Source organism: Ovis aries, chromosome 17, assembly GCF_016772045.2.
Source record: "Ovis aries strain OAR_USU_Benz2616 breed Rambouillet chromosome 17, ARS-UI_Ramb_v3.0, whole genome shotgun sequence".
Classification (NCBI taxonomy): Eukaryota; Metazoa; Chordata; class Mammalia; order Artiodactyla; family Bovidae; genus Ovis; species Ovis aries.
In genome coordinates this window covers 66288166-66305665 of record NC_056070.1, presented here as the reverse complement: position 1 = coordinate 66305665, position 17500 = coordinate 66288166, and the positions used below count along the sequence as shown (strand labels likewise).

General features: G+C 55.3%; 1 protein-coding gene across 2 annotated transcripts; it reads right to left on the bottom strand.

Annotated features, from left to right (window-relative positions):
- Window positions 1-1172: 1172 nt before the first annotated feature.
- Window positions 1173-13802, bottom strand: ASPHD2 (aspartate beta-hydroxylase domain containing 2). Of its 2 annotated transcripts, XM_060400847.1 has the most exons (5): window positions 13613-13802; window positions 8744-9842; window positions 3498-3611; window positions 2863-2976; window positions 1173-2576 (listed from the first exon to the last, which is right to left on the bottom strand). In XM_060400847.1, exons 2-4 carry the CDS (start codon window positions 9549-9551, stop codon window positions 2867-2869), a joined length of 1032 nt encoding a protein of 343 aa, XP_060256830.1. In that variant the 5' UTR covers window positions 9552-9842; window positions 13613-13802; the 3' UTR covers window positions 1173-2576; window positions 2863-2866. The 2 variants fall into 2 exon arrangements, with proteins under 2 accessions (XP_060256830.1, XP_014957181.2); XM_015101695.4 differs by having other exon boundaries at window positions 1173-2976.
- Between the last annotated feature and the right edge of the window lie 3698 nt (window positions 13803-17500).

The window sequence follows — 17500 nt, the reverse complement described above, 5'->3', positions numbered from 1 at the left end:
TGCCCAGCGTCACAAGGACACAGCTCAGCTCCGAGCCTCCAGCTGGCTGGTTTCACAGGCCTCATCATCTCTGCTACTCAGGGCAACGACCCTCAGCCCCAGCTACACAGGAGATTCAGCCCAGGAAATGAGCTGAAACAAAGAACGGGAATGCCTTGGGGGAGCCGGGGGTGGGGGGTGGGCAGGGGGGCGGGCCGGGGTAGGTACCAGTATTTCTCAACAGCCCCCCAGGTGACCATTGTGTGCCAAGTGCGAAACCAGTGAGTGAGGACTACCCTCCCCCTTTCCCGCCACACGCTGCAGGGCACTCGATGTCACCAAGGGGGCTCAGAACCCAGACAATCTAGGTGACTTTGGGGGGTGACGAGCAGGTGCACAGAAGACCTGGGAGATGACCTTGTCATACTGAGCAACCGCTCTGGCCTAGCCAACTGGGGCTGGCTGTCTCCCGGTGGAAGGTAGGGCGTCCCATCCGAAGCTGGGCGGGCAGGCCAGCTCCCCTCTCTCACCTTGGGCACCCCCTGCCAAGTTGGCAACGCACCCTTCAGGGGAGCCATGGCGGCCCGGCCAGCCTTGCTGTGAAGACACCCGGCAGCCAGGCAGCTCCAGGTCACCAGAGCCCTGGTCCCACTTCTAAGCGGCAAGATTCAAAACGCAGCCATCGAGGGTCTGGGCCCTGAAGTTAGACACAGGAAACGAGGCGCCCCTGGCCACCTCTACCACTGGCCCCGTGAGTTCACCCAGCTCCCTGTCACCCACCCTTCCTCCTCACCTGTTTCTCCCTAACTGCTCAGAACCCCCGTGGTGTCAGGAAGGGGACCGATGTCGTTGCGTCTCTATGGTGAAGGACAGTGACTGGCCCAAGGGGACACAGGAGCGAGTTCCTAGCACTGAGTCCCGACTCCTCAGAGTTTCTGAGGCAGGGCAGGGTCCTGGTTCTCTACCCGGGGCTGACGCCTGCAGTTCCTGAACATTCCATAGGTCTGCTCCTCCCCCCACCCCCAGGATCAGAACTACACTTCGCTTCAGTCACTGCATGTGACCACCTTCAGGGTCCCACCTGTCTCCGTGACATGATCCAGGAACCAAGAGCCTCCAGCTCATACGCGCCCCTCCCGGAGCTTCCGCCCAAGTCACGTCTCTTTCCCCACATACCACCTTCACCACGTCACTCTGGTTTTCAGCAAGGTCTTTTATTTACCTCCTGGTCCCCAGCCACGTCACGGAAGCACAGGCAGCTGGGGGTGGGTGTGGGCTGCCGGCTTTGTAGACGGACAGCAGTCAGGATGCAGACACATCATGCACCTCAGTGACTCTTTAACAAGAAACTGGAGGAGGAGGAGAAAGACTTCGGGCGGGGCAGAAGTCTCTGCCCTTCCTGCATCCTAATCGCTGAAAAAGGTGTGTAGAAAGTGTACTCAAATGCAGACATGGTTTCTTTATGCTGGACCTGGACACGGGACAAACTGTGTGTTCCGTGCCGCTCCATGGCTTTATCCGCCCAACTCAGCGATAATACATTGTTCCAAACATGCCTCTCTCGTGTGGCCGGCGGTGACTCCTTTACACATTGGCTGACATGGAGCTGTTTCCAGACTTGGCGCCATAACCCAGCCACGTCCTTCACAGGAGACCAACAAGCCAGCGCTGAGACTGTGGGTCCTTTGGGTCTGCAGGTCGCCCAGGGTCCTCACGAGCACACGCTGGCTTGAGGGGGGCCGGAGCCACGCCCTTGTGCGGTGACAGGCACAAGGCTGACCCCAGCATGATCTCCGAGCCCAGCATTTGAACGTTTATGTACAGACAGACAAATGGAAAATCACAGGCAGCAGAACTCCAAAGCAAAAAACAGACACATCCTGGGCGGACCTACGATTCCCAGTTTTGCCAGAGAGACGCTTTTCCAGAACGTCCCTGGAGGAGGGAGGCCTTGCTCGCCCCACCTTGGCGCCCGCGGGCCAGCCTGGTGGTCTGAACGCTCAGTGCTGTGGACTCCACGCAGCTCAAGTGGGGAACCTCCCGGGCCCGGTTTGGCAGTAGGGCTTCTGTAGGCAGTGAGGTAAGCGAATCACACGTTCAGAGACAGATCCGAGGGAGCCCCGGCTGGGCTCTCGAAGGAGAAGACGCCAACCCCGGCTCTGTTCGGAAAGCCACGTTTACAGAGAAGCCTCCGGTCCCGCCAGCCCAAAGCTCTTGCCGTGAGCGAGCTCACGGGGCTCGGGGTGAGGTGAGCGATGGTGGGCTGGCCCTGCCCCTGACCAGGGCCACCCTGCCAACGCCGCAGCTGGCCGGGGCCAGGTGGCGATGCTGACTGCAGACTGCGCCCTGCCCTGAGGCAGCGGAAGGGCCCCAGGTGACGTAACAGCAGCAGAGGCCATGCTCGCCAGCTCCCTGCTTTGCAGTTTTTTGGTTGTTGTTTTTTTTTGTTTTTTTGTTTTTTCCTCTTAAGATGACCACAAGAAGATTTACGTTATTACATTCAGACAAGTAACCGTTTGGCGACTCTACTTCAGAGCACTGACAAGACCAAGCAGCAGCGCGCGTGACACCAGACGACAGGGACACCGGGCCTCTGGCTGCAGCAGAGGAACGCGCTTTTAGGCAGAAAGGAATCACAGAAGCAAACGATGGGAAGGGGAGAAAAAAAAATGAAGGAAATACAAGCTGGAAATTCCCTACTGTTCAATAACCAAAGGAAAAAGGGACCCAATGTGATCTTAAAAAAACAAAAGTCCCAAATGCGAGCTCTCAGTTGAGGCAGGTTTCTGAACATGGGGTCCAAACGGAGCCGGGGGGCTGGGCCGCAACCCTGTCTACCCAGGCAGACCCACTGTCACTCCTGGCGACTCCAGCGCGACCAACCTTCTCATCGTCCCGGAGCAAAGATGAAATCCAGGGCCTGCCGCTCGGCTGCCGCGACGTGCGGGTGCCACAGATCCACCATGAAAACCACCCGCGGGCCGTCCTCCGCGGAACCTGGGGGAGGGGAGGGGAGGGCGGCGAGAGGAGAGGGTCAAAGCGCCCCAAGCCGGGACCACGGTGGGGACGGACCCACGCGGGCAGCACCCAGGCAGTGACCCCTCCTGCCCCCTGGCACAGAGCGCAGGCTTGCCTTCTCCCTGAACAAACCCTAGGAGAGGGCCCCAGAAGGTTCGGAGCAGAGCGCAGAGCACGTTTAGGGCAGGAAAGCTACTGCGTGCGCTCCTCCCGTGGCGGACCCATGACATCTGTCCAAGCCCACAGAACGGACAACAGCAAGGGTCAACCTTCACGTAAACTATGACGCGGCCACTGTTCACAAACGTGCCACAGCCATGCAAAATGTTAATAAAGGGAAAATATATGCAGAGGAAGGTCGCATCAAGGGGCAAACATTCTGGACTTTCTGCTCAGTTTTTCTGGAAACCAGAAACAGCTCTAAAGAGAGAAAATTGAAGTATATATAAGTATATACATGTATATATTTAAAGGCGGCCACAGAACAGGCAGGCACTCACCTTCGTGGAACGCGGTGTGTAGGAAGGAATCATCGAAGAGGAGGCAGCGGCCTTCTGCCCAGCACTGGGGCTCCCCTCCCACCACCAGCTCACAGCCGCTTGGGGTTTTCAGACCTGGGGGAGAGGAGAGAGGAGAGGATGAAGAGGGGCAGGACCAGGATGCTAGAAGTCAGGAGGGCAGCCTCGGCAGGGGTGAGGGGGCATTCAACTTCCGAAGCCCCGCCTTCCCCCTCCCTCACCCCTCGGGAGCCCCGATTGCAGTTTGCTAGGACAGAGCCAGGCTGTGCACCCAGACGCCCACTGTGTGCCCCAGAAATGCTCCCTCCTCCCGTGGCTTAATCTGCTCTGGGCCAGGGACACTTCTGATCAAAGCACAGACTGACTGAGGCTTGCACCTCACCTGGAGACTCCTGAAGCCCAGCCTTAGGACCCCTGGAGGTCGAGGCAGGTGGGATCAGACCTCCACCTGCACGAGAGGCAAGGGCTGCTCCAGCTGAGAGTAAAGACGCTAAGACCCTCAGGGTGCCCCCGCCTTGGGGTCCATCGCAAGGCCCAAGCCTGGCATGTTCACAGGCCAAGTTTCCCCAGCCTCACTCTGGGAAGCTGGAGACACCCCTAAAGAAACGTCGAGCTTTGAGAGGTAACAGACTGACACCCTCAGAGAGGGAGCTGCTGTGTTCAACACAAGCACGGGGCGGAGGGCTCAGGTACTTAACCCCGGACACGGGCTCTGGTTGAAACGCTGCTGTGCGTGCACGTTCACGCCCCCATCTCCAACCCGAGCGTCTGAAGGGCACCAGGCCCCTGGCACTCTGGTCGCCTAGGCACCTGTAGCCACCTAACTGATTCGGAAGAGGGTGAGTGGGCCCGACCTGGGAGGCAGCGGGCCCTGCAAGAGGCGCTGGCATGGTGGGGTTCTATCTTCTGCGTCCCAGCCTGACAACCACAACCCTGGGCCAGTCGGCACCCACCGCTCTGATTTAATGTCCCCTTGACACGAAGGAAACAGCTTCCGAACAGCCTGAGGATTTCATGTACCCCCTGAACCACCAATGGATGGCTCCAGGAAGCATGGATGGAGGCAGAATTGAAACAGAGGCCGTGAGGAGGAGAGGGCAAGACAAAGGACCTGGGGTCAGACAACCACCTTCACGTGCTAGGTGACTTTAAGCAACTCCCTCCACCTCTCTGAGCCGTAGCTTTTGTCTGTAAAGCGGGGCCGTGGGCGTACTTGCCTTCCAGGCTGTGTGACCACTGTCCTTGCTACCAACCACCAAAGACTTACTGCGAGCAGGGGTTTGCATTAAACATACACTTTACAGACATCACTTCCCATGCTTTCCAGGTGCAGTAACTGAGCCTTAGAGAAGTTCAGTGACCAGCTGGGAGTGCTATTCAGCCCTGCGGGAACTGAAATTCGAACCCCAGACTGCCTGGCTCCATGGAGCAGGCTGGTCTAACACTAGACAGTATGATGGAAGTGTGAGCTGACACGTCAGTAGCAGTGATGCTAAGTGGTTGTCAGTTTCCCCGCAGACGGTCAGTTTCAGCTCTCAATAGTACATTCACTGGCTCAGCTGACAGTCCGTTCTGCCTCTGGAACCACCCTCTCCCACTACAGTGACAACTGCTGGGGGAGGTCAGGGTTGTAAGGGGGTTCAGCCTGCACTCACTGGCCCCGATGGAGAGCCCCGCGGGCTGCATCCTTCCGTGTGTCCCCTCACTGCTTGGTTTGGGTGCAGAAGGCCTTTAGGAATGGGTGGTTCTCCGCAGGGACAGTCCACCCCAGGGTTTCGGAAAGGAGCTCCCCTCTCTCTGGGTAGTGATTCACTACCAGTCCCCACAGTCCAACAGAAAGACAGCCTGGCTTGCGCTTCCCAGCCCCAGTTCCCTCTCCTCCTCCTCCCTCCCCTGTACCCCAGCCTCCCTGCGGCCCACCATCCCAGCTGACTGCCAGAGCCAGCCTGGCTGGCAGGAACAGTCAGCACCCCCACAGACAGAGCATCTGGGTGGCTCCTGGGGATAGACAGGCCCCCACGCTGCCTCGGCAGTCCTGCGTCCCCGGCCTCTCTGGCTTAGGGCTTGCTGCTTTGTCTCCACCGCCCACGAACGGAGACAAGAGATAGGAGGAGAAAGGGCTATCTCCAGCGAGGCCCTGCCTCAGGAGGCTGGCAGCTGGCCTGCAGGGCGGGCAAGGCAGACACGAGCTGACCCACTTGCATCACCGTCCAGACGGCCAAGAACACCAGCAATACTCAGGAAGGGACGAGAGCCTGACTGGGCTTCCCGATGAGAATGCGCACACGCCTGTGTGCGGGCCGGGCACCTGCCTCCTGGCTAACATCTGCCTGCTTAGTTCCAGAGGCGGTTCCCTGGAGGTCTGTGGTAGTGGCCGGGGACACTGCAGCCCCTACGCGCTGCGGGGTGATGGCTGGGCAGCGTGGAGAGGGGTTAAGTGATGCCACGTCTAGTGGAAGCTTGGAGCAGCCTCGGCGAACCTGTGCCAACTGGAGGCGCTGGGGCTGCAGTCACACAGAGAAATGACCCCCCCCCCCCCAGGCCCCATGAGGACAGAAGGCAGAAAAGGAGGCAGGCGTGCGTGTGCATTTCCAGGGCACAGTCCCGGAACCGCAGGGGCCTCCCCACAACGGCCAGGTTAACTGGTGACAGTGTGGCCACCAGCACGTACCAGGCCCTCCCTGCCTCTGACCTCGTGCTCCAGACCCTCCAGTCGACACACAAGGTCACATGAGTCTTACACACCCTGTTTCCTTTCTGGGTGGATCATGTAGGCAGGACAGAGAAGAGAAGGAAATGGCAAACCCAGCCCTGGCACTCGCCCTGGCCATGGCACAGCCCACGCCGGTGGGCCGCCTTCCAGCACCGCCTGCTGTCCAGGGTGACACGGGTGACCCAGTTTCTCTGGTGGCAGGCGGCACTCGGGGAGGGGAAGGACAGGTCATAAAGAGGCCCGTGCAGACACGTATTACAAACACGCACGTGTACACGGCACTGATACACAACAGGCATTAATACCCAGGGGGCGGATCCTGGGTGCTCTTGCCACCAGCCCTTCCTACTCACGCTGCCCGAATTCTGCCTCAGATGCCCTTCCCTACGCATCACTCTGAAGCTTTCAAAAGACAAGGAGAACCTTTAAGAACAGTATTGCTTCCTGTGCCCACAGCCTCAATTCCTCAGCCTGACGGGGGCAGGGAGGGTGCCCTGTGGTTTGCTCCCACCGACTGGGCCAGCTCAGCCCACCAGTGGACTTCCCTGCTCCGGGGGACGGCTCCTCCCTCGCTCCGCCCGAGTGGTCCCAGGGTCTCACAGGGTCAGACCCTTCTCCCCAGAGCAGCCTACCTGCAGCGCCCGGGTCCCCTGAGCTCAGAGCGCATCCCGGTGCATCGCACAGAGACTTTACTGACCACAACCATCACTTAAGACGATCATCTCACATCTCTGATTAACCAGAGCCCCCTTTACCTGACTGCCCTCCACCTGCCAAGCACTTAACACACAGGACATACTTCTAATCGTCCAATCGGCCCTCCAGGTGGGTACTACCCCCACTGTAGAGAGGAGAAAACGGAGGCACAGCTTCAGAGCCTACCCAAGGCCGCCTGGCAAACGGGCTAAGCCAGGATCTGAGTCCAGGTGTGTGTGCTTCCAGAGCCTGCACAGTTTCTGCTGTCTCCTGGGGGCGGGACCACGTTCTATGGATTAGTTTTTCACACTGCCCAACACACCGTTTGATCATTAACGTCCTAGCTGCCATTTATCGAATGTTGTTATGCGCCAGGCGCTGTGTCAAATGCCCATGGAAGATGTTACTTTGTTGAAACCTCTCAACATTCCTGTGAGTGAGTACTATCTGCTCATCTTACAGATGTGGAGACTGAAGCCCAGAGAGAGACAGTTACTGCGCAAAGTCTCACATCTGGCCATGAAGCCAGGCCACTCCCTCCAGGGCCCCGATCGTGTCCTGCTTTTACTCTTGAAATACTCAAAACGGTGTCAACTGCCTCAATCTAATTTTCTTTTTCTTTGAAGCAGTAAAGCCCTCTGTCCAATCCTCACGACAGAGCACAGGAGGAGCAGAGGGGCCCAGGGGAGAGGGGCTCAAGCCCCCCCCCCCACCCCAGCAGCCCTGAGGTCCCCTGCGGAGCCCAGGTCTGATACCCCTACTCAAGCCCATCCTGGGCTCCTCCTCGTGCTCGTCCCCCCTCCACACCACAGGTGGGGCGGTCACACCACTAAGCTGGGCCTCGCCCAGGCTCTTCTGGTGTGGGATGCTAACCTGTGGCACCGTTGCCCTGGTAACCAACATGTTATCTCGACTCACCAGGGAGGAGGCATTCTGGAGAACTAATATCCCTCTTCACCGAGTAGCATCTGAGCCTGCTTTTATCGAGTACTCTCTCAAGAACACTCCTACTCCAGTGTTCTTGCCTAGGAAATCCCACGGACAGAGGAGCCTGGCGGGCGATAGTCCATGGGGTTGCAAAGAGTTGGACACGACTTAGCAACTAAACAAGAACACTCTCTAGCAGGCTCTGCTTAAACAAAGGCTTCACAACTCATACTACCAACACAGCTCTGTAAGAAATGGTCTTTTTTACCTCCAATTTCCAAATGGGGAAACTTGAGGCCCAGAGAGGTGGACTGACTTGCCCAAAGGAACCCAGCCAGCTGGTGGTGGAGCCAGGATGCAAACACAGGCAACCTGACTTCAGACCCTGTTCTCAAAACCCCTGCTACACACACTTTGCCTATTACCAACCTCCTTAGAGGCTGGACAAAATCAATGTAACACCAAGCATCTCGTCCTTGTGATTAGGAAGGCACTCCGGTTATCTTCCAGCCTCCTGGACGCCGTGACAAACCTCCAGAACCACTTCAACAGCCTCTGGCTCTAGAGCTACTCTGTTCCATATAGCAGCCGCCACCAGATTTTAACTTCTGGATTAAAGTAAAAATCGAGCTCCTTAGTGGCACCAACCACGTTTCAGGCCCTGGACAGTCACATGCGGCTGGCGGCTCCCGCCCTGGACAGGGCAGACAGGGCCTCTGAATGGAGCACCTGTCAGAGTAGCTTGATACTGACCACGCCTTTCTTTTTTGACTCAATCTCTGCTGCCAACACTGTGTACACCTGACCCATCGATTTTTGATCAGAGTGCCATGGAGTGCGTAGCTTTCCTGGGGCGGGATTCAGGACCGGAGGCCCCACCCCCGCCACCTACCTAAATGGCACCGGACGCGGATGTTGGTGGGGCCGTAGTGCTCCGTGATGACGGTGCCGGGGCTCAGCACGGAGAGGCACGCGTTCCCAAAAACATTGTTGCCAATACAGGTCCGAAGGCTTCCCAGCAAGCGGTACGTCCGTGGGCACTTCCTGCAGTTCCGGGGGACGCAGACCCCCTGGTTGACCAAGTGAAAGGTGACCCACTCCCCGCTGGGGGTGCTGTTCATCTTCCAGCCCTGCGGGAGGCTGCAGTTCGAGAAGGCTTTGTACAGGGTCTCAAACTCGCACAGGATGGTCTGGAAGTTGCGCTCCAGCAGCTCCACGTCGTGCTTCTGCGCCTCCCGCGAGAAGTAGGGCGCGGTGGGCAGGTCGGGCAGGAAGAAGACCTCAGGCTTCTGGATGGACGGCCGGCTGCTGAGGTAGCGGCCCTGCTCGCGGATGCCCTTGTGGATGCGGCCCATGCCGGACCACGAGTAGCGCTTGGCGTACTCCTGCAGGTTGTGGTAGAGCTTCTGGTTGAGGCCCTCGCTGTGGCTGCAGCGCACGCACTCGGCCGACTGGCAGTACACGAATCCGTTCTGCAGCCCCGCCGCGTCAGGGCCCTGCATCAGGGCGTTGACTGAGGCGTAGGCCCGGGGCTGCTCGCGGCCCACGTGGTAACAGTACCACACGAACAGGGCCAGCAGGCAGGCCACGCTGACCGCCGCCGTGGTGTCGCAGTCCCGCACCGACTGGATGCCGGCGGCGATGCAGTCCCTCAGGCCGTCCAGCGACCAGCCCCAGGCCACCAGCCACTCGAGCGACATTTTGGGGGGAGCTGACGGGGGTCTGGAGCGAGGTCAGACGAGGTCAGTCCTCAGGGGTCCCGAGGGCACTGACGCCCTGCAGCCTAGCGCCGGGGGCGGGGCGCTGCCTGGGCCGGTGGGGGCATGGCGGCCGCGGGTCCTGGGCTGCTGCTGCGGGTGGCATGGACCAACCTCTGCGCCCACCGCTCCAGTCCCAGCGGGAGTCCCTGCGGCGGGGGCGAAGGAGTGCCTTGAGGTCGCCTTAGGACGTGGGGCGGGTCACCGTGCAATGATTTTTTAGGCAATCCAAACCTGGGATTAAAAATAATAATAATAAACCGGCATCCATTTTTACACTCGGAAAAGTCCTCAACTACAATGCAAAAAGCCCCAGATCGTTTTATCAGATCCCATTGGAAGAGGACACACTTCTCATCTTGTGCGTTCCTCCCCCATTTCCCAAAACGCCAGTTGTGTCTAATCTGGGTCGAGTACTGTTGGATAATTGCAGCAGTGCCATCTGTTCTGTGTCATCCTCAGGAGGAGCTATGATCCCCACTTTATGGATGAGGAAACTGAGGCTCAGAGAGGTCCTATAACTCACCCCAGTTCATGCAGCGGGGGCAGGGACACAAAGCCCATCTCATCTCAAAGCAGGATCTACTGCCGGACTCTTGTAAAGAAGGTATGTAATAAATGCTGCTTCTCCCTAAATCTCTGTAATGGAACTGCCCCACCAGGGACTGAACCCTCACCCTCTGCAGTGGAAGCTGGGAATCTTAACCACTGGACCAGTAGGGAAGCCAACTCTCTTGTAGTTTTTATTAAAGAGAAATCTGGATTCAAAAGCATCTTACAAATGGCAAAGGCACTTAAAACCTCATGTTCTCCATTTTACTTTCTCTTTCACAGCACTTCATCATTCTTGTTTATTTAATCTCTCTTGCCCTTCTGACACAGGCTGGGCTTAAATCAAGCTGGAAAAGCAAGTGGGCTCCCTGGGATCAATCCGTGGCAGACACTGGGCACTTTCTGTCTACTCGCTTGGGAGGCTACCTACTGGCCTCACCCATGGGATTATGAAGTGAAACAATGGACAGGAGGAGGAGAGAGAAATAGAAACCCTTTCTGGTCTCTGCCTCCAAACCAGACAGAAGCGCTTTACCTCATAGCTCACTTACGTTTCGGGCCAATGTCTAGCACGCTTATTATCCTAATAATCTAAAAGACGATCAGAGCCCAGCTGTCTCATTGCCAGTTGACACATATACACTATTGATACTATGTATAAAATAAGCAGGTGATAGGAACATACTGTATAGCAGGAGAACCCTAACTAATGCACTTTGGTCACCTAAATGGGAGGGGAATCCAAACGAGAGGGGGTATATGTGTAAGTCTGGCTGATTCATCTTCCTGTGCAGTAGAAGCTAACACAACATGTAAAGCAACTCTACTCCAATAAAACTAAAAAACAAAAAAGCCCAGAGATGCTTCCCAGTTGAAACTCTCTGTCCACCCTCTTTTTAATCAGAGGAGAACAGCCAGGTCTATGTTCTACTACATGTGTGGTAACATTCCCTCATCTCAAGGAGAATAATTCCAAAATTTTGTTTGGTACTACCCTCTCTCCTCTCCCCCAGAAATATGAGAAGGCAACTAACAAAAACAGGAAAGCTGTACCCTCCCCTTTCTCTGGGGACTAAATTTGGCCTACGCGTCCTTGCAACGTAGCAGAAAGGCTAAGAACCCAAACTGGGCAGGTCACTCCCCCCTCTCTAACTCTCAGTTTGCTCATCTGTGTGGAGGGGAATGACAGGTTGAAAGTGCTTATGATCAGGTCATCATCTAACGACTTCTGTGACATTGGACTCCCATCTCTAGGAGCCTGCAAACCAAAGGTGGGCCGTCAGGGACAGGTACCTCAGCAGTGAGAATTCCAGCGGCCAAAGGTAAACTCTTGTGGCCACACACCTCAAGGGACTTTTTCTTTTGTCCCCAGACATGCAGAGATATTAAAACGAAAGGGAACCCTTAGCTTCTCCTTAACTCCCTACTTTTTATCTTCCCAGCTTAGGTTGAATCACTTGACTATGATATTTAGTAAGTCAGAAACACACATGCTGAATATTCATGGACATTTTTTATGTTTCTAGGAAAAATACAAGAGCGGGGAGGTTAGAAGCTAAATTTTTGTCCTCACGCGTCCTCCATTTCCTCACAGATTCGGGAGAATGGGAAAGGCTGGGTCCCTGAATGGAAAGAGCCCCTCCCCAACCCCGCCCAGGCCCTGGTCCTCCCATCACTAGCAGCTGTTTCCTCTTAAATACCAGGGAAGGAAAATCCTGCAGAAAGGTGTTTTGCTTGCAAGCCTTCTCCCAAACAGAACCCCAGGATTCTTGAAATTCAGTGTGAAACTAACATCTGCGTGATAACAAGCACTTTTACTAAAAGGATTTCCCCCCTCACTGAGCTGAAGCCCTAATTGGAACTTTTACACCGAGTCTCTCAGGAGGAAAGATTTTTCTTAAAGGTTCTAAGAGATGATTATAATTTAACAAACACCTGTTTAAGTGTTCCTTTCCATCAGCCTTGCCTACGGTTCAAATCAATCAAAATGAAGACCCCCAGGGACTGGGTGGATGACAGGGGCTTCTCTCTACTGGACACCCACACTGCTAACCCTCCCCACCCCACCGCCAGAAAGCCTCATTGTGTACAACGCCAGCCATGAATGCTCCTTGGGCTGAGCTCAAAACAAAGCAGAAGCTCCTGCTGCTCCAAACCCCAGTTTCGGACCCTGCTCACGAATTCACAAACAGTACCGAGCTCACAGGACTCTTCACACCTGTCCCTTACTTTTAGCCAAACTATCCTGGCAGAACCTAAGCCCAGAGGTAGATTAACAAGCTCACAGCTGAAACGTGACACTTAAATTAAACCTTTACCTTTGCAGGGTGATTGGCAGTTTATCAAGCACTGGTTTATTAACCATCTGACACTGGTAGACCCCAGCCCTCCAGCTGGAAGGGCATGAATGTCACCAAGCTCCATCCCTGCCCTCCCCCTCCCCCCCACCTAGCGCTTGCCTCAGTCATTTCCAGCTTTCTTTGCATATCTGTCCCACTGCTGTCCTCCTCAGGGAGGGGGACACCTCATTGCTGTCCTTACTTTAATAACTCCAGATCTTAAAAGTCACTCGGCTCTGGGGAATAGGGTCTGAATTTGTGGCCACTTTTGGGTGAACAAGTCCCATCAGACACAACTTCGGGTACAGTGAATATCTAGGAGAGAGACTCAGCTCGAACCTGGTTAGTCCAGTTACATCACCAGTTCAAGAGGCTGCCCAGTGCTAAACAGCTTTCGCTCACTCTCAGGGTATGGTCAGGCCACCCTAGAAGACCTCCAAGGAGCAGGGCAAGAAGCGTGAGGCATGTAACCAGGAGCCTGCCCAGGGCCAGCCCTCTGCTGCGGAGAACCCCAGACCTCTCCTCCTCACTTTCTGGGCCAGCTTTTTCAGCACCCACCCACTCAGGAGACTGGGGGAAAAGGGGAGGACACAGGATAGGTTAGACAGATGGTGACCACCAGGAGGGCGGGGGGCGGATGAGGAATGGGACGATGGCTAGAGTATTGACAGGAACAGTGGGTGATTAGGGAAGACGGCTTAAGGTGATACCTCATGGGACAGGTGAGGGAGGGTCACCACGGGAAACAGGGGAAGTGGGTGATGCACAGGGGCGGGGGGAGGAGGAGGAAAAAGACCAAGGAGGACGGTCACCCAGGAGGGTGATGCGGGTGGGGTGTGAACACGGCAGACCCACAGGGAGGAAGAGGAGGATGCCCGGGCCGCGAACACTGCCAAGGCGGCGGCGCTCAAGCACGTAGCTAGCGCTGGGCGGCGGGGGGCCCCTCCGCGGGGCTAGGATGCGGGGCGCTGAACATCCTCGGAAGCCGCACCGGCGGGAGTGGGGACCGTGGGCCTGCAGCCGCCTGGCCCCCGCCGCCTCCTCCCCGTCTCGCAGGGATCGGCCCGGCCGCGCCGCCCTCCAGCCCCGCAGCCCCGGGAGACCCCCGCTTACCTGCGCCCGGGCGCGCGGGCGGAGGGGGCGGCCGCTGGGGCCGGGGCGACGCCGCCGCCCGAGGGCGCGGACGCCTGGACGCCCCCTGCCCGCGCCGCGGAGCCGCCGGAGCCGGAGCCGGAGCCGAGCCGGTTCCCCCCGCCGGTGCCGACGCCGCGCTGCGCTCCGCGGGGACCACAACTCCCACAATGCCGCGCGCGGCCGGGCGGCTCGGGGAAGGGGCGCGGGCGGGGCGGGCGCGAGGCGGCCTGCGGGGCGGGGCCGAGACCCCCGGCGCCCGGCGGCGCCCCCCACGGGCGCGGCGTCACCCGGGGCCTCGACCGCGACGCCCGCCTCGCGTGGCTTTGGCGCGCGCGGCCGCGGCCCGGAGCGGGGAGACGCACTGCCCACGCGGCCCCAGGGCGCGCGCAGGCGGGGCGGCCGGGCGTTAATTCCCCGCTGCCGGTTCTCCCTGGCTGCCCCTGTCCGTTCTCCCTCCCTGGTCCCTTTCTCTCTGCCTTCTGGTTCTCTCCCTCCTACATTTGCCCCTCTCCTCTCTCCCACCTTCCTCCCTCACTTCCTCATGCCCCTGGCATGACACCCTTCTTTCCTTGACGTGTCGATTCATCATACACTTATAAGGCCTCTTAGACCCTTGGAATGAAATCGCAGATCAGACAAGATCCTTAGTTGTCATGGAATGTGCACTCCTTCCCTAATTACTGGGCAACCTCTCTGGAGAATGGCACCCGCTCCAGTATTCTTGCCTGGAGAATCCCGTGCACAGGAGAGCCTGGCGGGCTGCAGTCCACGGGATCGCAAGAGTCTGGACACGACTTAGCGACTAAACCAGCACAACCACCACCACGCTCTCTGGGGCTGACTCTGCTGCTGCCCAGGGAGCTCCGACAGGGCCCCTGCCTACAGGGAGTCACCATCTAGCCCGGAGTAGGGGGATGCTCAAGCGATCACAGGGGAAGTGAAAGTCGCTCAGTCCTGTCTGACTCTTTGTGACCCCATGGACATATAGTCCATGGAATTCTCCAGGTCAGAATACTGGAGTGGGTAGCAGTTCCCTTCTCCAGGGGATCTTCCCAACCCAGGGATCGAACCTCAATCTCCCACACTGCAGGCGGATTCTTTACCAGCTGAGCCACCAGGGAAGACCCAAGTAATCACAGGTACAAACCCACAATCACCTAACAGGCTGAGTGGTACCAGGACAAAGGACAGGATAGGCTGAGGGTGCTTAACAGCAGGGCGGAATGCGGGAATGGAGGCCCCAGGAACACCTCTCTGAGCAAGGAGGTGTTTGACCGAAGATCTGTGCACGACAAATAAGCCTACCAGGGGCCACAGATCCGGTCGTTTGATGGGCACCAGGAAAACTGCACAGGTGGGTTGTGGGAACAAATGGGACTGCCAGCCCACAGTCCATCCATTCTGTTCCAGAATCTACTTGTAGCTGTCCCAGAACCCACCTCTCACCTCACCACTGCCCCGGAATCCACCTCTCCCTGTCCCAGAATCCACCTTGGTCATTCCTAGAAACCACCTCTACCGATTTCCAGAATCTTCACTTCTTTCATGTCCCAGAATCCATCTCATCCTTGTCCAGGAACTACCTCTACTGTGTCCCGGAATCCACTTGTCTCTCTCAAAACCCACCTCTAACCATGTCTATTAGGGCCCCAAATCCACATCTGTTGTGGCCCAGAATTTACCTTTGCATATCTTAAAATCCACTTCATCTGTCACCTCCCCCCTTTTCTGAAGTCCATAGGAGGAAGAACTTTTTTTTCACCTCTTTTATTCTACTAAAATAAACCAAGATGCATACATTGGGAAACTGTAAAACGCATCCAGATTTGCTCCAAGTGTGGGTAATCGACACGGGTATCAGATTTAGAAACATTAAACATGTTGTATCTTTTCGCTGCCAGACTCGCAATGGTTGAGCCTGGGTAGAGTGGAGAAGATGGGAGGGTACTTGGTGCTTCTCACATTCAGAAAGTTGCTCAAATGTAGATTTCTCCAAAGACACATATATTCAGTCACTGCATCACCCTGACAAGGATGAAAAAGAAAACTATTTCTTCATAGTTGTAAATGTGTGTTCCATTACTGGACCACACCATCTGTAGTACATTATGAATTAATATGGTCTATAAATCTCATAATTATCTTTGACCAGTGCAATTATATAGCTCTGTATTGTTAAGGGTATTTATTTGTTCAGTGGCGACATTACCATACACACGTTCTGCTAACCCTGCTTGCCATTCTTTCCTCTGGGAGATCCTGGAAGGTGAATTCCCCCACGGAAAAGGGTAGCAGGCCTTCCAAAGGGGGCTTTGGGGTGAAAGCTCCAGACGAATTGTCACTGCACTAATGGAGGAGTTGAGATGAAGGCCAAGGGCATGTAAATTGCCTGTCTTCAGCCTGGCTGTCACCAGCACCCTCCTCCTCTCCCTGTCGTCTCTAGGGCAGTCGTTCCCGAGCCACTCTCAGGCTGCAAACCCTATCATTATGCCATCTTGTACACTTGTAGGGTCCACCCAGCTCCCTCCTCCTATAGATGGAGTCACTAGGGGTTCAGACAGAAAACATGCCTTGCTCAATCAAGATCACAGCGAGTCAGTAGGGGGATATGTCGACCCTCAACAAATACTTGATTGGTGCATGAAACAAATGGGTCTAGTCACTTTAGCAATTGGGTAGCATTTGCTGAAACAAATATGTATACCCTAAGAACCAGTAATTTCAGCACTCTATATGCACCCTAGAAAAAGCCTAGCATAAAGGAACAGTTACATTTTCAAGTTATATAACACTGTGCAGCTATTAAAAAGAGCTACATGTATGTATGAAAATATAAAGCTCCTGAGCAAATGATAAAGCCAAAATAAGAATTATATAAGCAGTATAATTTCATTTATATAATACACACAAATACAACACAAAACATTATGGTGTTTGTGTTGTATAAACACATATAAATATTTATGTAAGGCAGGATAAAAGCACTGGAAGAAAACCCTAGTATCTTCTTTTTAAAACCTGAGATAACAGGACTTCCCTGGTGGTCCAGTGGTTAAGAATCTGCCTGCCAATGCAGGGGAAATAGGTCTGATCCCTGGTCCAGGAAGATCCCACGTGCTACAGGGCAGCTAAGGCCTGTGTGCCGCCAGTACTGATCCAACGCTCCAGAGTCCAAGCGCCACAAAAGGAGCCACGGTAACGAGCAGTCCATGCACCGCAACCAGAGTAGCTCCCGCTTCCCGCAACTAGAGAAAGCCAGCATGCAGCAACAAAGGCCCCTTCTTTCCCAGGCAAATGCTATCCATTTGCAAATATACAGAAGTATTTTAACTTTTAAAAAAGAAAAGACACAGAGGTTCACTCTCATCACTCCTACCCAGCACTGTACTGGGCCTTCTCACCAGTGCAATAAGGCAAGAAAAAGAAATAGGAGATATTGGGAAGAGTAATTCGGGGGAAAAAATTATTCATAGTAGCAACAATACAAAACTGTCAAGAACTCAGGAATGAATTTAACTAGAATGGGGAAGATGAAAAAGGTGAAATAAAAGTATTGAAGGGCACAGAATAAATCGTGAATAATGACAACGTATGCACAAATTCATGGATACCAAAGAGACGACATCATAAAACTGTCAGCTTCCCCAAATGACCTATAAAACTTAAATCAGTTTTTATGACAGTCCCCCTATTTTTCATGCAACAAGATAAACTGATCTCAAAAAGTTTATAGAGAAAAAAAGCAAAGGGCCAAGAAAGCTAAAGACAAATGAAATTACCTAATAAAAGATAAGCCAGGGATATGAGCAGGCAAGTCACACAAGAGCAAACACAAGCAGCCAATAATCGACTGGGAAGGTCGAGCAT

Excerpts from the sequence above, each read along its gene's own strand:
- ASPHD2 (XM_015101695.4), bottom strand. The coding sequence starts at position 9,551 with ATGTCGCTCGAGTGGCTGGTGGCCTGGGGCTGGTCGCTGGACGGCCTG. Across the intron at positions 3,612-8,743 it reads CCGCGTCCGGTGCCATTTAG|GTCTGAAAACCCCAAGCGGC; the intron begins GTAGGTGGCGGG and ends CCTCTCCCCCAG. Across the intron at positions 2,977-3,497 it reads ACACACCGCGTTCCACGAAG|GTTCCGCGGAGGACGGCCCG; the intron begins GTGAGTGCCTGC and ends CCCCTCCCCCAG.